Below are 16,899 nucleotides of genomic sequence, written 5' to 3' on the forward strand. Positions count from 1 at the left end.
TTCTACCTACAATAGCCCCAATACGCCGTCATAGAAAAATATAAAGTTTTAACAAAAACAAAAATATAAACGTAATATGAACTTTATCTAATTCTGCAAAGAAATAATCTTGATTGTGCAGGCTTTAGGTTTGGGAAGCTCATTAAAGAGATTTTACTGATTAAAAAACGGTTCTTAAAGGAACAGTAACTGTTTGTGACCTTTTCAAGTATCAAGGTTTTCAGAAGATGGTGGAAAAATCACAATGATGGAGGAGTAAAACAATAGCAAAGAAAATTTGAGTTAGTCACTGCCGATGTTTTGAAATATTCAACAATGAAATCAAATTTGTTTTCCTCGTTAAATTAAGATATTTATTCTCATTTTGTACTCAGGATGTCCCTCCAAACACTGGATGTCCAACAACAACCTCGGTTAGTTGCAACAACAGACTAAAAACACAGCAGAACCTGCAGGCTGATTAGTTTTGATGAATTTAAATTAAATATTGTCATTTGGACATCGCTGTGTTGTTCATGCTGCAAAGCATCCAAGGTAGATGACGCATGCTAGGTGCTACACAGCTAGCTCCGTCCAGCCAGAACAGTGAGGAGAGCAACAAGCTCCAAGTAAAGCTGTTTACGGTAATCATGGATCAAAATATTTTCTCACCTATTAAAATGGAGAGCTACAAACAGAGCTAGAGACGGTTAATTTTCACTTTAAACATCCTCTTCACATTTGTTTTGATTTTGCCTTAGCTCCTGCTTATGGTGTTAGCTTGCTCCTGCTAACCGCTGTTAGCTCCTGCTAACCGCTGTTAGCTCCTGCTTAAGGTGCTAGCTTGCTCCTGCTAACCGCTGTTAGCTCCTGCTTAAGGTGTTAGCTCTTTCTTATGGTGTTCGCTCTCTCCTGCTAACAGTGTTAGCTCCTGCTAATATATTAAACAGTGGAGCAGAAGCTAATCATGTTTGTTTCAGTAAAGATCTTATGCTAATATAAAAACTTATATTGTTCACATTATCTTTGTATATTTTGTTTATAAACTTGATTTCACCATAACCTACTAACATGCACTGCGTTTATGAGAAATATAGTAAAAAAAATACCCAATTTTTAAAAAAGTAATTATGAATTCTTACATATCACAAACTAAAACATTTGGGTTAACAGGAAAATTACAACATTAGCTTATGTTTACTGAAATTTGAACGTTTATGTCCAAATTTACCTGAAATTTAAAAAAAGCCTTGCTGATCCTCCTCCAGCCGCATAGAATCAGTTTAATGATTATTTCCAAATGTGGCTGGAGGCTCTGAGGTTTGGACAAACACCAGAAAAATTTTTGTTAAAGCGTTTCTGTGTTTCTGCAGACTGGAGGAACCGGAGCTGAAGATGGCTGCAGATTAGTAAAAGCCAATGAGAGCGCGACTGCCGCCATCGGTACCTTTTGGGGTCATGCGAATGTCAAAGGTCTCGGGGAAAATGTAGGTGGGGCGGTAGGGGTTTTCCTCAAAAGGCTCTGAGCACAGTGAGACAGAGGACATGAGGGACAGGGACACACGCTGGACGGCCACAGGGACACCCAACTGACGACTCCGGCTCAGAAAAACAGACTTACCGGGTAATTTATGGATCTGTTTGAACATGGTCTTATACCAGTCCTTGGACTTTTCAGTGTTCTGAAATTAAAATGTGAGAAATTAGAAACAGATCATGTAGAGATTACAATGATAATCAGAACGCACTGCAAAAACACAAATATTACCAGGTATTTTCTGTAATTTCTAGGGGAAATAATTTTGGGCACTTGAAATAAGACAAAACTAACTTACAAGCAACTTTTCGGTTTGTTTTAAGTTAATAAATCCTTAATATTGATGAAAAAGTACTGATTCCATTATTTCACATATAACTAGGCCTGCAACGTAACATTTTGCGATAGTAAAATGATAATATTGTTGTTTTGTGACCATTTTCAAGTAGTATAATTTTAATAGCATAAGAATACATAGTCAAAGATCAATTAATTTTAAATTCTAATGAACATTTAACGCTGGAACAGGAAAGCATTTTAAATGTCAAAAATAAATCAACAAACAATAGAAACAACAAATAAAATGAATTATGAGAAAAACAATAAATCATGCAAACGGTTTAGACTTAGTTTTAATTTATCTTGTGATTAATTGATTTATTGCAATAAATTATAGCAAGACATTTTTCCTTTGCTAAAAGTGGGACTAGAACTTTTTCATCAATATGAAGGATTTATTAACTTAAACAACCTAGCTTAAATTGATAAAAATTACTTTAAAGTTAGCTTCCTCCCCCCACCCCAAAATATTTTACACTATAAACAAGACCAAAAATGCTTGGTAAGATTTTGTGTTTTTGCAGTGTAGTCATCAATAACAGAAGATTAGCTGGTAACCCTGATGGAAATATGTCTGTTTTCCACAGAGGAGTAAAGAAAATGTGGTTTCTGTGAACAGAGCGGTCTTTATTAGTCCGTAGTGAGTAAATCTGTCTCCATCAGACAGAGGCTGTGGTTGCTCACCCGAACAGGCACAATGGGTTTGCTTATGGGGCCGCGGACGGGGGAGTGCAGCGACAGCCGCAGCCTCGTCCCGTCCATGTCGGAGCCGGGACTCACACAGTCCCTGCTGGGATCGGGGCCTTTGTCTGGGGCCGGCTCTGAAAAGCACAGCAGACCAGAAACAGAACAGAACACAGAGGAGAGAAACATTAAGGCGACAGACAAACCAAGGACCTCCTGCAGACCAGAGGCAGTTTCAGTAAACTGTTAGATTCACTCCAAGCTGACATTTTTTTCTGTTAATTCTAATGATTTAACTCTAAATTTAGCCTCACCAATAAAAATATTTTTTATACGCTTATATGGGATCACATTATGAGAGTTCTGTATCAGCCAATACTGATAACTACTGATCAGAGTTTTTTTTGTTTTTAATATCAGTTATTTTTAAGCAAAGTGGCGAAACATTAAACTGCTGCTGTGCATGTTACTCAACAGGTCGTTGCTAGGCAACCAAAGAATGAGCGAGTTGCTAGGGAACTAAAGAGTGAGTGAGTCAGTTGATTCCACCAGCTTCACTCTGTTTAGCTACCAGAATGAAGCGGACCGTCTTCAAATCTATCAAATGCTTTGTGGTATGTTTGTGCTGCGATCGTGTTAAAGATGTTGATAAAAAAGATCCAGAGGTCATCAGAGGTCATTATCAATATCTTTGAAGCAAAAGCAGCACAAATGTAGCCCGGTTCATTCGCATCAAATTTGTTTGATATTGTACATGTGAGTATGGGGTCAGAGGTCAGAGTATGGGCAGCTGACCTCTGGAAACTTTATTTAATAGTATCTTTAAAATGATAGCGGCACAAACAAAAATGGGTACAAACGTACCACAGACATTTACCAATTTTGTTGGATTGTACTAATGTTGGGGGGGCTGGTTGACCTTTTAACCTTTAAACTTTTATTAATATAATCAAAGCAAAAGCAGCACAAACAAAAAAAAAGCTGCAAAAATGTAGTCAAGTTGATTGACACCAAAAATGTCTGATATGAAGACATATCAGACATTTTTTTAAAAATTGTATATATTCTAGCAAATAATTAATCAATTACTTTTTTGGTGCACCAAGTGCAATAAAATTGGCGCTGGCTGACCTTGTATGACCTCCAGAAACATTTAGTAATATCTTTAAAATGTTTGCTGCACAAATGTCTGACACACATTTTGTTAGATTTGACAAAAAGGGGAACCGACTTCACTGAGGTAACAGATGAAAAACAACAAATATCGTTATTGAGCTCATATGTCTATTTATTCAATAATTCAGCAGGAAAAAGGGCTTCAAGATAGAAAATGTTGCTTATTTTGTTTTTAATTTTCAGTTAAAATGTGATTAATTAATTATAGAACCTGCAATTAAACTAAATATACAACTATAATGTGATGATTGTTGTCACAAGTCCAAACTGTTGCAATGAGGAGAATAAATGAAGCATGACTGCAGAACTTTTTAAATATTTCACAGCTGTGCAGGAGTCTGCATGACAGTAACTGTTATCATAGGAGTGTGAATGAGGCACATTATGGCGGTTTATTACGGTGGATATGTGAGAAATGTTTCTGTGTTCATGTCGTCCAACATGGACGCTACAATCAGAACGGCGACGCCTCTGTGTGAAAGCAAACAGAACCTCTCAGTTCTGGGCTTTCACATGTCAGGACATGGCAGAAATAATCTCATCTTTCAATCTGATCTTAAGTTGGCAAAAACACTCACAGGAGATTCCACACTGACTGTTTATAAAACAAAAGCCAAGAACAAACGGAGGAAACAAACAAACCTTTTAATCTATCGATTATTCTGACAAATAATCGATTAATCGGATAAGAAAAAGCATATGCCACAGATTTTTCATTTCATTTTTCATTTTATACAACTAATATAGCAATGTATTTCTAAAATTGTATAAAAAGGATTAAAGAGTTAAATAAAAAACCTGCAGAATGTGCCAATTTTTATCCAATTAATCAAATAGTAATCGATTAATCAATTACTAAAGCAATCATTAGCTTCAGCCCTGCAGACATACGTGTATGCTAACCCAATCTGTGGGGGATTAGAAAAGTCATGATGATGATCATGATCATGATCACCATCATGATCATCATGATGATGATCATGATCATGATCACCATCATGATCATGATCATCATCATCATCATCATCATGATCATCATCAAACTGTACAAATGTCCTTGCTGCCTTCCTCAGGCGCCGCTGGCTCCAACAATTGTTCAGTAGGTGGGGAATGTGAATGTGACCCTCGGCCGGTTTCCAGCATCACTCTGCCTCTGTCAGCTGGTTTTATTCCCACAATGCATTCTGGCGCCAAATGTTTCCCAGGTGAGCATCCTGTCTGGTCCGCAGCCACGCAGCCTCAAATCTAACAAACTGGCATAAACTCTGTGTCCTCAAACCAACTCAAATCGTTCCAACAGTTTTCCTGCTTTTGTCTCACCGAAGCTGAGGAACAAATATTCAGTAGTTGGCTAATACCACTGACACACTAACATGAAGAGAAGGAATGTCTTCTTCAGGAGAAAAGTGGAAATGAAACCAAATTCCTTATTTATGTGCAGAAACATGGTGAATAAAACTGATTCTGATGCAAATGAACACATGAAACCTGATTGGTCAGCAGAGCCATCAGATGTTTACATCATGTCGTTCATAGATTAGCTTTTCTGTTCACACTCCATGTCAGCAGATGACAGAAATTCTCCTTTTCTTCTTTCACAATAAATCAATTAATCGCATCATAAATTTTAATAATTTCCATTTGCATCATTTATTGGTTTTGTCTTTTCTATCTTTTTTACCAAAAACTGGATGATTGAATTATTAATTGGGATTTTTTCCCAATTAAAATAAAAAAGAAACGTATTAGAATTTTTATTCTTATTTGATTAATCGATTAATCGTCAGAATAATCTAAAGGATAATCCATTACTAAAATAACCTTCACATCTGGATTTAAATTCAGATTAAATAACACTCAGTTGGACTTTGTTCATTAATCATGTGACAACTTTATTTATTATTAGAGTTATGTCTGCCACAATAACAACAAATCAATTAATCACATAATTAAAGCAAAATCAATCATTTTTATTTGCATGATTTATTGTTTTTCTATTTTTCTCCCTCTTTCTATGAAAAACCAGATGATAAAACTCTTCAGTCGGGTGCTTGGGTCTCAACTAGCCCAATTGTTGAAGGACAATTTTGTTTATAGAAACTTCATAGTTCATTTTATTTGTTGTTTTTGTTTATTTATTTTGGATTTAAGATGTTTTCCAGTTCCGGTGTCAAATGTTAATCAGAATTTAATGTGTATTGATCTTTAATGATGTGTTCCTGCATTATTACCTTAATATTTCATAAAAATGGTCTCTAAACGACAATATTATCGTTTATCACAATAACTTCTGGGACAATTTATCGTCCAGCAAAATGTGTTTTGATAGGCCTTTCTACAGCAGGCATTAAAATATATACTGTATGTTTTTCTTGTTGATTGCTTCACTTTAATTTTTTTAAAAACAGGGCATCATATTAATTAACATTACAAGATCATTTCCCTCTCTAGTGCCAGTTAATTAAACAGTTGTTTGCAATTTGTAGTTTATAGTGGTTCAATAACGACACTAAAAATAGAGTCGCATACAGCTAGCTATGCTAAGCTAAACAGGCTAATTGTGCAGCTAGCGTGTCATAAACAACAGTAACAAACAAACTTAAACATGCTAAACAGATCCATGTGTTTTATTTGTGTTATTCCAGTTTTGTTCATTATTATCTAATATTGAAGTGAATTTAGAGGAAATTGCAATTTTAGTCTTTTTAGAGCCGAAATCATTACATTGAAAGAACTTGGAGGGGGGCACAAAAGTTATCTAAAAGAAACTTTTTGTGCCTTTTTTATCTGCTCAATAAACTAAAGTAACACTTTAAATAGTTGTAAATACAAAACCTGGAAAAGGTTTTGTATGATTGCGTTGTAAGACAGGTTTCTCACTTTTTGGTTTGATTATCTCCTTATTTGGTCTGAATGCTTTGCATTTAGTAAAAGTAGGTCTGTGTTTAGTTACTCCAAAATCAAGATGAATGCAGAAACGTCTTGATATTTTTTAAAGATGTTTTTCTCTGTAGAAAATTTTGCTCTACAAGATGAAATAAAGCTTGCATTGAGGTCAGGGGGCCGCACAAAATCCTACAGAGGGACAGAAATGGCCCCCGGGCCACACTTTGGACACGCCAGGCCAACAGTTTTTGCCCCTTAAGAAAACAAATGTAGACATGTCGTCTCTGTGTGCAGAAGATCTAAGTTTCTGCCTGATGAAAACGGTGAGTAAATGTGCTGCTGAAACCTGAGCGCATACCTTCGAAGTGAGGCAGATTCTTTTGCTGCTCTGTGGCGAGAGAGAGACAAACGGTGAAAAGTGACTCAGCAGCCAAAGCTGAAGTGTGAAAGCATCAGTTTGGTTAGAGACGCAGAAACAGAACGACAAGCGTGCCTCACAAGTTGGTGATGGGTCAGAAACTGCAGCTCCTGCTGCGGCTCACCTCTGTTGTGCTGCAGCAGGACGATGGTGGGGTTGACTGAACTGGTGCGGGGATAAACACAACCGGGAGCCGAGGGGTTAACGTGCAGAGCATCTGGAGGAGAAGCAGCTTCGTTTTCGCTTATGCTTCTGGGTGAAAAGGCCTAAAAAACGCAGAAAAAACAGAAATAAACGGTATTTTTCCATAAACCTGGAGAAGCGGGCCGAGGTTAAACGAGGTGAAGTGATCCTACCTGGCACCGGGTGTTGGTCTCAGGAGGTAAATGAGGCGCGTTGCTGCTGCCGTCCTCGGCTCCTGCTCTGGATCCGTCTCCATTAATCTGGCCGGTCCAGCTGCCTGAAACGAGTCCAGAACACTCTGAGCGCGGCGGCCGCTACTGCAGCAGGACAAACACTGGGGGAGGCACTGAAAGGTGTGGCATGTCAGTGAACCACAGCAGATAAATACAACGGAGGATCAGGGACATTTCACAAGAAAAAGACAAGAAAAAGGTCAATATCTGCCAAAAAATCTGAACATTTATAGAAAAAAAACAAAGAAATTTTTACGTTTGAAAAGTGGAAAATTTGCTAGAAATAAATCAGCCATTTTTAGATTGATGTCAGAAAATTTGTAGAACAAACTTGGAAATTTCTGAAATTTTGCTAGAAGAAGCTCTAAACCTTTAAATTAATCTCAGAAATATTCCAGAAAAAATAGGAAATTTCAGATTTTGAAAAGTCAGAGATTTTCTAAAAAAAAAACTCTTGACATTTTTAGATCCACCCCACAAATTTTCCAGAGAAAACAAGGAAATTTCCAAGCTTTAAAAGATGAAAAATTGATAGAAAAAAAAATTGGAAATTAATCTCACAAATTTTCTAGAAACGCATTGATGTTTCTGAGTTTGAAAAGTCAATAATTTTCTAGAGAAAACTCAAATTCTGAGATCTATCTAAAATTTTCTAGAGAAAGCATGAACATTTCTGAGTTTGGAAAGTGAAATATTTGCTAAAAATTTAATTGACTTGGATTAATCTAAAGAATTTTTCTGGAAAAAATAAGCAAATTTCTAAATCTGAAAAGTCAAAAAACTGCTAGAATTTTTTTTAATGTTTTGAGATTAATCCCAAATTGTGAATTTAAAAAGTAAGAAAAATTTGACTTTTCAAACTCAAAAAACTTCAGGGTTTATTTCAATAAATTTCTGAGTTTTTTGCTGTGATTTAGTCCCTGTTTTTAAAACGCTGTTGCAGATAACTGCTGCTGCTGCTGCATGTCCTCTGTTTCAGCCGGGTGTGTTTTTTTCTTTGGTGAGCTTCACTCACAGAAAAGTGGAAAAAAAAAAAGATTCTCCCACAATCTCTGAACTTTGTGAGGAGAACAAAAAGCCTTTTCAGACAGATGCAAAGATCGTTTGTTCCAGTGGCCTTTTTAATCCCGCTGCGCAACAATTAAAGCATCTCCCTGTTTCCAGCCCGGTTCTGAAGGGTTCTGAGCAACAAACGAGCCCACAGTAGCGGTCCGGAGCGCAGCGTGGGCAGGAAGAACGCTCTTTGACATTTGCCTGAAACTATGAGCAATCGGTTCTGAGGGTCCATCCACTGAAACGCTCTGGGTCAGAGCTTAGCGAAGCCTCTTCACAACATGATGAAATGTCATTAGTCATGCGATTATTGCCCCACGCTAAATATTATTTCGTCATGCACAGAGCTGCAGTGAAAAAGCCCGACGTACTTGTAGCTGCGATGACATTCGGCTCGTCGCCGTCGTCGTCGTCGATGTGGACGAGGGTCGCCCTCAGGGTCACCACGCCTTTCCCTTTGCACACTCTGCTCGGGTCCAAATCTGAAAAAGGTTCATCGCGATGAAAACGAAGCGGCTTTAGAACCGGGATTGTTTCAAAGCTGCAGGGAGTTCCTGGAATAGATCCGGCTCATCAGAACCAGGCCATCACATTAAAACGCTGTGAGGCTAATTAACACAAAGTTAGCTGCTGAGCTGAAGCAGATGGAGGCTCGGGTAAGGATGAGTAAAACAACTTAAAACATTTTTTTTGTCTTTTTTTAAAGCAGTAGGATGACCTCACAGTGAAAAAACGGAAAAATCCAACCTTTAATTCAACTGCATTTATTGAGTTTGGTGGAAAAAAAAGAATATTGAAGAAGTAACTATTAATCAACAGTGCAAATTAATCACTAATTTCAAATATGAATTGATGTATTAGTAATATAAAGAGGGACAGTTCCTTTATTATCACTAGATCATAAAATCACAGCTTCTGTGAAACATGACCTCAGTTTGACCCCAGTTTGACCTCCGTTTGAACTGCTGTAGTGAGTCAGACTCAATAAAGATTCCGGTTAAATTTAGCTAAAAGATGCTAGGGGAGAAAGTAGGCTACATTTCTGTCTTAGCTTTAGATGATAGCTACATTAGCTAAGCTAACTGTGCTAATTCGGCAGCAAGTATTACAGTAAATATCACTGCTACTTATCTTAGCATTACACAGAGGTGGATAGAGTACTCAAAAATTTGAATCGATTAATACTTGTAATATACTTATATTGTTAGGAATTGTACTTATATTGTACTTATATTGTATATTGTACAATATATATTATATTGTACTTATATAAGATAGGAAAGGGGAAGAGTTAGCTCTACGCTTGTGGTTCGCCTCTTGTTGTCATAGCAACTCCAACTACGTGCAGAAGCGCGACGTCACGAGAGAACACCCAGAGGAAGCCGTTTCTGTGCTAACGGAGAAGCTAACAGCTACCGGTTTTATTTCTGCTCTTTGTGGTTCAGCCCAATATTGGCAAAGGAAATAAAGGGAAACTTCAAGTCACATCGCGTGTCGGTATTTCAGTTTATAAGGCTGCATTTTAATTACAATATCTTAGATATGATCTATTAAAATCTCTGCTACTGGTTTTCTGTTCCTGGAAGAAATTATGCTGCTTGTCATCTGCATTAGAATAAAACCTCTTACTTAACCAAATGTTGCTTTTTATACAGTCTTTTCCACAATTATTATTTTAGTAATCAATTATTTTTTTACAATTAATCAGAAAAAAATTTGTCTGATTAATCTGCATATTTTGCAGATTTTTTTTATTGTGCCACTTAAATACATTAATAGATAAAGAGCCAAATGATTAAATGTCTTTTATAAATAAAAAAACAAAAATTTCTGTGTTTAAAATGTAAGAATAATAATTACTTTAGTGAAAGTTTGATCACTGGTAGCAAAGGAAGCATCTGCAGCTAAAAAATACTTCCAAAATCAACGTGAGAAAAGCTCGGTCCGTTCTGCTGGACTTAAAATCAATGTAATGATATGGTGATTAAAATCTTAAATGCAAAACTAATATAGTTATTGTTGAGTTTGGCTGGACTACTGCTCTGAGTGTGCTGTTCTTTCAGGAAATGGCCTTGATTAGAGTCTATATACTCCAGTTAAAGATTAATCCATCACTAAATTAGTTATTTCAACAACTGATTCATCTGATTAACCATTTCAGCTCTAAACCTAACCACACAGTTTGCTAAACTTTACATGCCTACATTGGAAAGCATGACAACACAGACTTTCTCCCTTTTTTAAAACAAGATTCTGACATTTCAATAAAATATTCAATACTTTTTTTTTTACATTTCTGCACACAATATCTTCATTTTTTGAATTGAATAAAACTGTTTACAGTGTTAGAGTTTGGAGAAAGTAAAGGGAAACCACCTGCAGAGGGAATCAGATCAGGAGAAACTTTCATGGTTGTTAAAGGAGTAATCCTGACAGCGCTCACTGCTCTGGGACCTGATCCTCAACAATCAGACAGAAAACAACAAGAAGGCCACATTTCAATTAAGAAACATCACATAATTACAGTTACAAACAGAAATCTGTACAGGCTCTAATCAGGAATCGTGTTTTTAGAGAAATCAGGCGGACTTACTGCGAGTTGAGCTTGTGCTGCCCTCTGCTGGAGGGCTCTGGAAGAGAAACAGAGAAAACCTTCAAACAGAGGAGATGAAATAATGGTGCAGCTACATAAAACAAGCTCAGCTGCATGAAAATGACCACATCAAATTTATATTTCACTGCATTTTAAAAGAGTCTCGTAATTTACAGCTGGAGAAAAATCCATCTTTGAGACTAAATTTAATAAAAATTGATTCTGTATCACATCCTCCCGAAACTGGAGAATAAAATCCAGCACATCGACAGAGGAGAGTAAAGTAGCCACAAATATTACTCAAGTAAGAGTAGAACTACTTCAACATATTTTTACTCAAGTAAAAGTAAAAAGTAACACAAAATTACTCAAGTAAGAGTAAAAAGGTATTTGGTAAAAAATCTGCTCGAGTACAGAGTAACTCATCAAATTATCCGTTATTTAATATTTAAAAATTACCTAATCAGATGGACCAAAATCTAAAGTTAAGTGGAAAGTTTGGTATTTTAATGACCAAAATGAAAATAATTCATATCAGTAACAAAAAATTAAAAAAATCAGACAAAAGAACATTGTTCAAAATCAGTTTCTTTCAATAAAAAGCATATAAAACTTTAACAAAAACTGCAGGTGTGTGTCTGTGTCTGGTGAATTTTTGGTTAAAACATGTTTGTTTGTCATTCAGTGGGAAGAAAATCCAGAAATTTTACTCAAGTAAGAGTAAAAATACTTCATAATGAAGTTACTCAAAGTATAGCGTAGTAGAAATACTCCTAAAAGTACATTTTTTCAAAAACGTTACTCAATTAAAAGTAGTTGAGTAAATGTAACTAGATACTCTGCGCAAACATTACTGGTCCATGAAAGGGTTGAGACGTTTTCCCCTGAATGAGTGAACTGTATTTTCTTTACATGCAGATTATTTTAAGAGCAGAGCTTCCTCTGTGCCGTCTGACAGTTAGAAGCCCTAAAGTCTTGTTATGTTTGAATCTGTTCCTCCGTGTTTAAATGTGTGTCTGCAGTAAAAACAGGAACGTCGCAGTAAACATGCAGCGGAGCAGCAACACCACAGCGGTCGCTCAGGAACACGCCGGCCTCCGCTTGTGTTCAGCTGATTTAGGAGTCGCTCTTTTTCACAACGCCAAGAAACGGGCCAGTCGAGGTGCAGAGACTCAGAGTCACTCAGGCATGGACACAAAAACACCAACTGGGTTTTATTCAGGAGAGCGGAACTAAAAATTACCTGCTAGGATTAAAAAATAATTCATATTAAAGTAAGATGGGAAAGAGAGGGCAACTTAGAAACAGAAGAGGAATGAGCAATAATATGGAAATATTCGTGGCCATATAATAAATCAATGGCATGGAAAGAATTTGGATGGAAAAACTTTGTTTATGATTCTTTATCACACCTGCTCAGAAACGCCACTGTGATGGAAATCCTCCTATTGTTGGAGAAAATGCAGAAATCAAAATGAAAACCATTGTCAAGTTTTTTGCGACTGTCTAATTATTAAAGATTACTGCACTGCAAAAACACAAAATATTACCAAGTAATTTTGGTTGCGTTTCTAGTGAACATATCTTAGTTCACTTCAAATGAGACAAACTAACTTAAAAATATTTGTTTAGCAAGAAGATACATAAACTTGTTTTCAGTCAATAATTCCTTTATATTGTTAAGACGTATTTGTTGCTCTGGCAGATTATTACACTTATAACAAGACATTTGTTTCTATGCTTTTAGGTAAATAATCTGCCAATGGAACTAGACCTGGGTTGCTAGGCAACGGGCCGGGCTTGGCTGGCGTTGCTAGGTAACGGCGCAGGGCCAGTTACCCTGCCAGTGGAACTAGAACTTTTTCATTAATATTAAGGAGTTATTTTCTTAAAACAAGCTCATATAGTTTGCTGAAAAGTTTCTTGTAAGTCAGTTTTGTCTTATTTCAAGTGTTTATCATAGGGAACTGATTTACTTTTCTTTTTTCTAAAGTCCTGTGTGGTAAAATTTGCTTCCTTGGTAATCAATAAAGATAAAAATGACATCTGCTCCAAACAATAACCGTACACTTTGTTGTTCCTGTGAGTGTGAGGCTGTGCTGTTCTGTCTGCTCCATGTTTACGAATAACCTGCAGGAGTGACGTTCCAGCTGGAAACCTCCAACAGGCCTGAGTGGACGAGGGGAAAATGGGAGCGACTCCAAAACGGCCTCCAGGGGAAAAACTCTCAGCCTTCACGCTGAGCTGTCCCTGAGAATCTGCAGCAGTGTATTTATTTTTCCTCCCTCTAATAAAATCAACTTGCTTCCTGACCCCCAGCAGCCCAGAGAGTCGATGCACCCCTGATCTCATGTCCTAAATAAATAATAAAACATTACGAGGCATTCCTTCCTCAGCTGCATCCTCACATGAACCCAGAGATGTTGGGTTTACAGCAGAGCGCCGTTCAACTTATGGAAGATAAAAAGACGATGACAGCTTGCAGAGTTTGGTTGGCCGTATAAACACAGGACAGCAGAGATCCCACAGGGCCTTTTTAGGAAGACACACTGGGGAGCAGAACGCCATCCATCCGTCCTGCCTGGTTCTGCTCGGGACAGAACAAACAGCTGAATCCAGCCAACATAAAGTAAAGTTCACAAAATGTAATGTCAGTATTTATAAACAGGAAAGTTGATGGTGGTAAAAGTCATTTCTCCCGCTAGCTACAGACTAGCGGGTTTGTTTTGCATGTATTTACCTGGAACGTCCTGCACTGTAATCCGCTTCCTGCTGTTGGAGTGGTCTCTGATCCACTTGACATACATTCAAACCACGCCAGAGTTCACTTCAACCCAACCAAAACCGAGGTTTTTATGCGGACCAGAGTTCACTCTTTTTTTCTTTTTTTACCCCTCCAGGGGGTCTTTTTGTGGGCTCTAGTGTCCCTTACATGATAGCAGGCTGACAGAAAACGGGGAAGGAGAGGGGCGAAGACACGCAGCAAGCGTCGTCCGGCCCGGGAGTCGAACCTGCGACGGCCGCGCTGAGGACTCGAGGCCTCCAAACACGGGCCGCGCCATCCACCACGCCACCACGGCACGCCCTCCGAGTTCACTCTTTTGAGTTCAACTGAACACTCACCTTTCACCAAATGAACCAGATTTTCTAGGTAAACGGACTGGAGTTTGATTAAAGCGGACTAAACACAGCGGAAGTGAATACATCAAAGAAAGAGAATAGATAATGTGTTTTATAATTTTAAAAAAGATGGATTTGTAGGAACTTTTTAAAAAAATATCCAAAATAGGGAGTCACCTATATAAATATTTGGGCTGATTTTGATACCCGATATTAAAGGTGACATTCTATGCTTCCTTGAACAGGGTAGGATACTTTTATGGGATATACCAAATATATTCATTACATTTTTTGCACAAAATGATTCTTAGATAATGAGATTTTAAAACCAGCTGACCAAACGTCTGAGTTCCGTTTGGGTTGCTAGGTGATGGGCGGAAGGTCGCTGGGGTTGCTAGGTAACGGGAAAGTTTCTGCTGATCTGGGTTCTTAAATTCAGAAGGTTTTTTGAAAGGGTTCAGTTTCCATATATCAAAAAACATTTATACATTTATTGCCAAAAGTGGGAGATTTTTTGGTTTTTAAGCACTTGGGCTGTTTTTAGAAACAGTGGAAACCTAAAAGGAGGTACAAAAATATTCAAATGTGAATTTTTCATAATACGTCCCCTTTAATATTGCTGTTATCGCTGATAAACAATATTTACAGATATTCTATATGTTGTATGTATTTCACTAACCTTTCGACCTTGAAACAAACGACCACGCCCTGACTTCACCACTGCTTCTCTGCTTCAGTTAAATTACCCATAATCCTGTGATGCATCACTTTCACTGTCACATGACCAAACATATACCACATGACCAGCAACAAGAAGGAAACAAATATCAGCTGTTAATATCGGCCCAGTTTTATTCATCAGATCAATACCGATATGTTAAAAACTGACAAATATTGACCCGTACCGATGTTAGTGCCGATATATCATGCAATCCTGAATCAGAATAAAACTGAAAAACCTTCAAAGGTTTTCTCAAACTGAGCCAGAAAATTAAACTTCTCGGCTGAGTTATTTGTTGCTGAATCAAACAGATGCCGGATAATTTGCTCTTTGTCTCATTTTCGCCATCTCTCCCGAACAAACAGAAGCATCCTGCTGAATGCTTTCGGGTCCAACAGAAACATCTTTCCAAAACAAACATCTCCCAAAAGGCAGCGGCCAGCTAGCAGACATTTCCTACCTGATGATGAGCACAGAAACCCCTCCGCCCAGAACATCAGCTCCTTCTGGCGCTCCGGGGGGTTTTTCTGTCCCGTCTGGGCGGGACCGTCCCGGTTCCGACCTTGACCCTCGCTATCTTGGAGGTTCTGTTTGTTTTTCCCAGCAGACCTGTCCAGATAGACCTGTCACCACATGCCACCTGGGAATGTGGCACCCACTCACCAACTGTGCAGGGCATCATCTAACCACTCCCTCCCACTCGACATGGAGACGGACGGGGCAGAGGAGGACAGACGGCTGGATGTCCTTCTGACTCCCAATGGACACTTTGGTGTGAGAGAAACGCTTTGCAGAGGTCAGAGGTCAGAGAGCGGACATTTACCTCATGTACTTTTTCTTGATTGTCCTCTGAAAATAAGTTATTTCTCAATGGTTTTCACAAGATTTAATTTTCTAATGATTTTCTTGAGATAACGAGTTACATTCCCAATCGTTTTCTTCAGATAATGAGATAATTTCATCTTAACGAGGGTGTAGACTTTGGAGAGCTAGTTTCATTTCATCCACATAAATCTCTGAAGCAACTGTCTACACATGTAAAAATACTCTATATTAAGGCTGCAACTAACAATTATTTTAGTAATTGATTATTTCATTTACTTTCTGAAAGGTAAACAATTAATCAGATGGAGGAAAGAATCCACCTGCAGCTAAAAAATATTCCTATCAACATGTTAAATATTTGTTTCTGCTTGAACATCAGTACAGTTCAGAGGTGTTGATTATTTTTTGGTTTAACCGATTAATAATTTGATACAAAAAGGTGCTTAATACGACTTTTTAAACAGAATTTAAACCAGGTGGAGCTAAGACTGTGTTTTGAGGAGTTCTCAGGGTCAGTGGCTGGAGTAGTCGTCTTGTAATCGGAAGGTTGTAGGTTCGATTCCAGCTTCAACCTGACACATGTCAATGGGACCGAGAGATTGACCGATCATCTCTCCACATTTGGAGTTAACAGTAGTCACACCAATATTGTGACTTTTTTGTTATATTTGGCAAAGTTTCAGACAAAACAAATTGGTATCAGCCAAAATCGAAATCAGCAATCGTTGCAGTTCCAGTGTAAAACGCATTGAGTGGTTAAAATAACTGGAAAATATAAGTTCAGTCCATTTACCATTTCTGAGAGGAACATATTTACAGATTTTTTTTAAATTTAATTGTAAAATGTTTATATTTTTGTACAGTTTTGGCTTATTATAGAACTGGCCTGTTTTGGAGTCTGTATACTCCAGGTAACGATTAATCAACTACTAAATTGGTTTATGATTATTTCTAAAATCGATTAATCGTGATTAAATCGATTAATCGGCGTGTCTCTACTTTATATGTCTGTAGGTAAAATGCTGTCTTTCCTGAGCTGATATCTTCTAACAGCATTAAATGAAGCAAATCATCCTCCACGTTTCTGCTGTTTGCTCTGACAGCTAAACAAAGGCGAAGCTGTGATGTATGTCATGCAGGGGGTCCCTGTGT

At 37.7% G+C, this 16,899-nt stretch overlaps 1 protein-coding gene across 9 annotated transcripts in view; it reads right to left on the reverse strand.

Annotated features, from left to right (window-relative positions):
- sorbs1 (sorbin and SH3 domain containing 1) overlaps positions 1-16,899 on the reverse strand; it is a 72,822-nt gene that overhangs the window by 43,485 nt on the left and 12,438 nt on the right. For 6 of the 9 annotated variants that reach the window (XR_002752034.1, XM_023326941.1, XM_023326945.1 and 3 more), the window contains exons 2-10: positions 11,082-11,118; positions 10,865-10,948; positions 8,860-8,970; positions 7,376-7,479; positions 7,144-7,285; positions 6,960-6,989; positions 2,540-2,676; positions 1,601-1,661; positions 1,427-1,501 (exon numbers count right to left, since the gene is read on the reverse strand). Coding sequence is in view for 8 of the 9 variants with exons in the window: in XM_023326941.1 (XP_023182709.1) it covers positions 1,427-1,501; positions 1,601-1,661; positions 2,540-2,676; positions 6,960-6,989; positions 7,144-7,285; positions 7,376-7,479; positions 8,860-8,970; positions 10,865-10,898 (694 nt within the window). In the remaining variant the exon portion in view is untranslated. The remainder of the gene's footprint in view (positions 1-1,426; positions 1,502-1,600; positions 1,662-2,539; positions 2,677-6,959; positions 6,990-7,143; positions 7,286-7,375; positions 7,480-8,859; positions 8,971-10,864; positions 10,949-11,081; positions 11,119-16,899) is intronic. The other 3 variants (XM_023326938.1, XM_023326939.1, XM_023326940.1) reach the window with 3 other exon arrangements.

Source organism: Xiphophorus maculatus, chromosome 22, assembly GCF_002775205.1.
Source record: "Xiphophorus maculatus strain JP 163 A chromosome 22, X_maculatus-5.0-male, whole genome shotgun sequence".
NCBI lineage: Eukaryota > Metazoa > Chordata > Actinopteri > Cyprinodontiformes > Poeciliidae > Xiphophorus > Xiphophorus maculatus.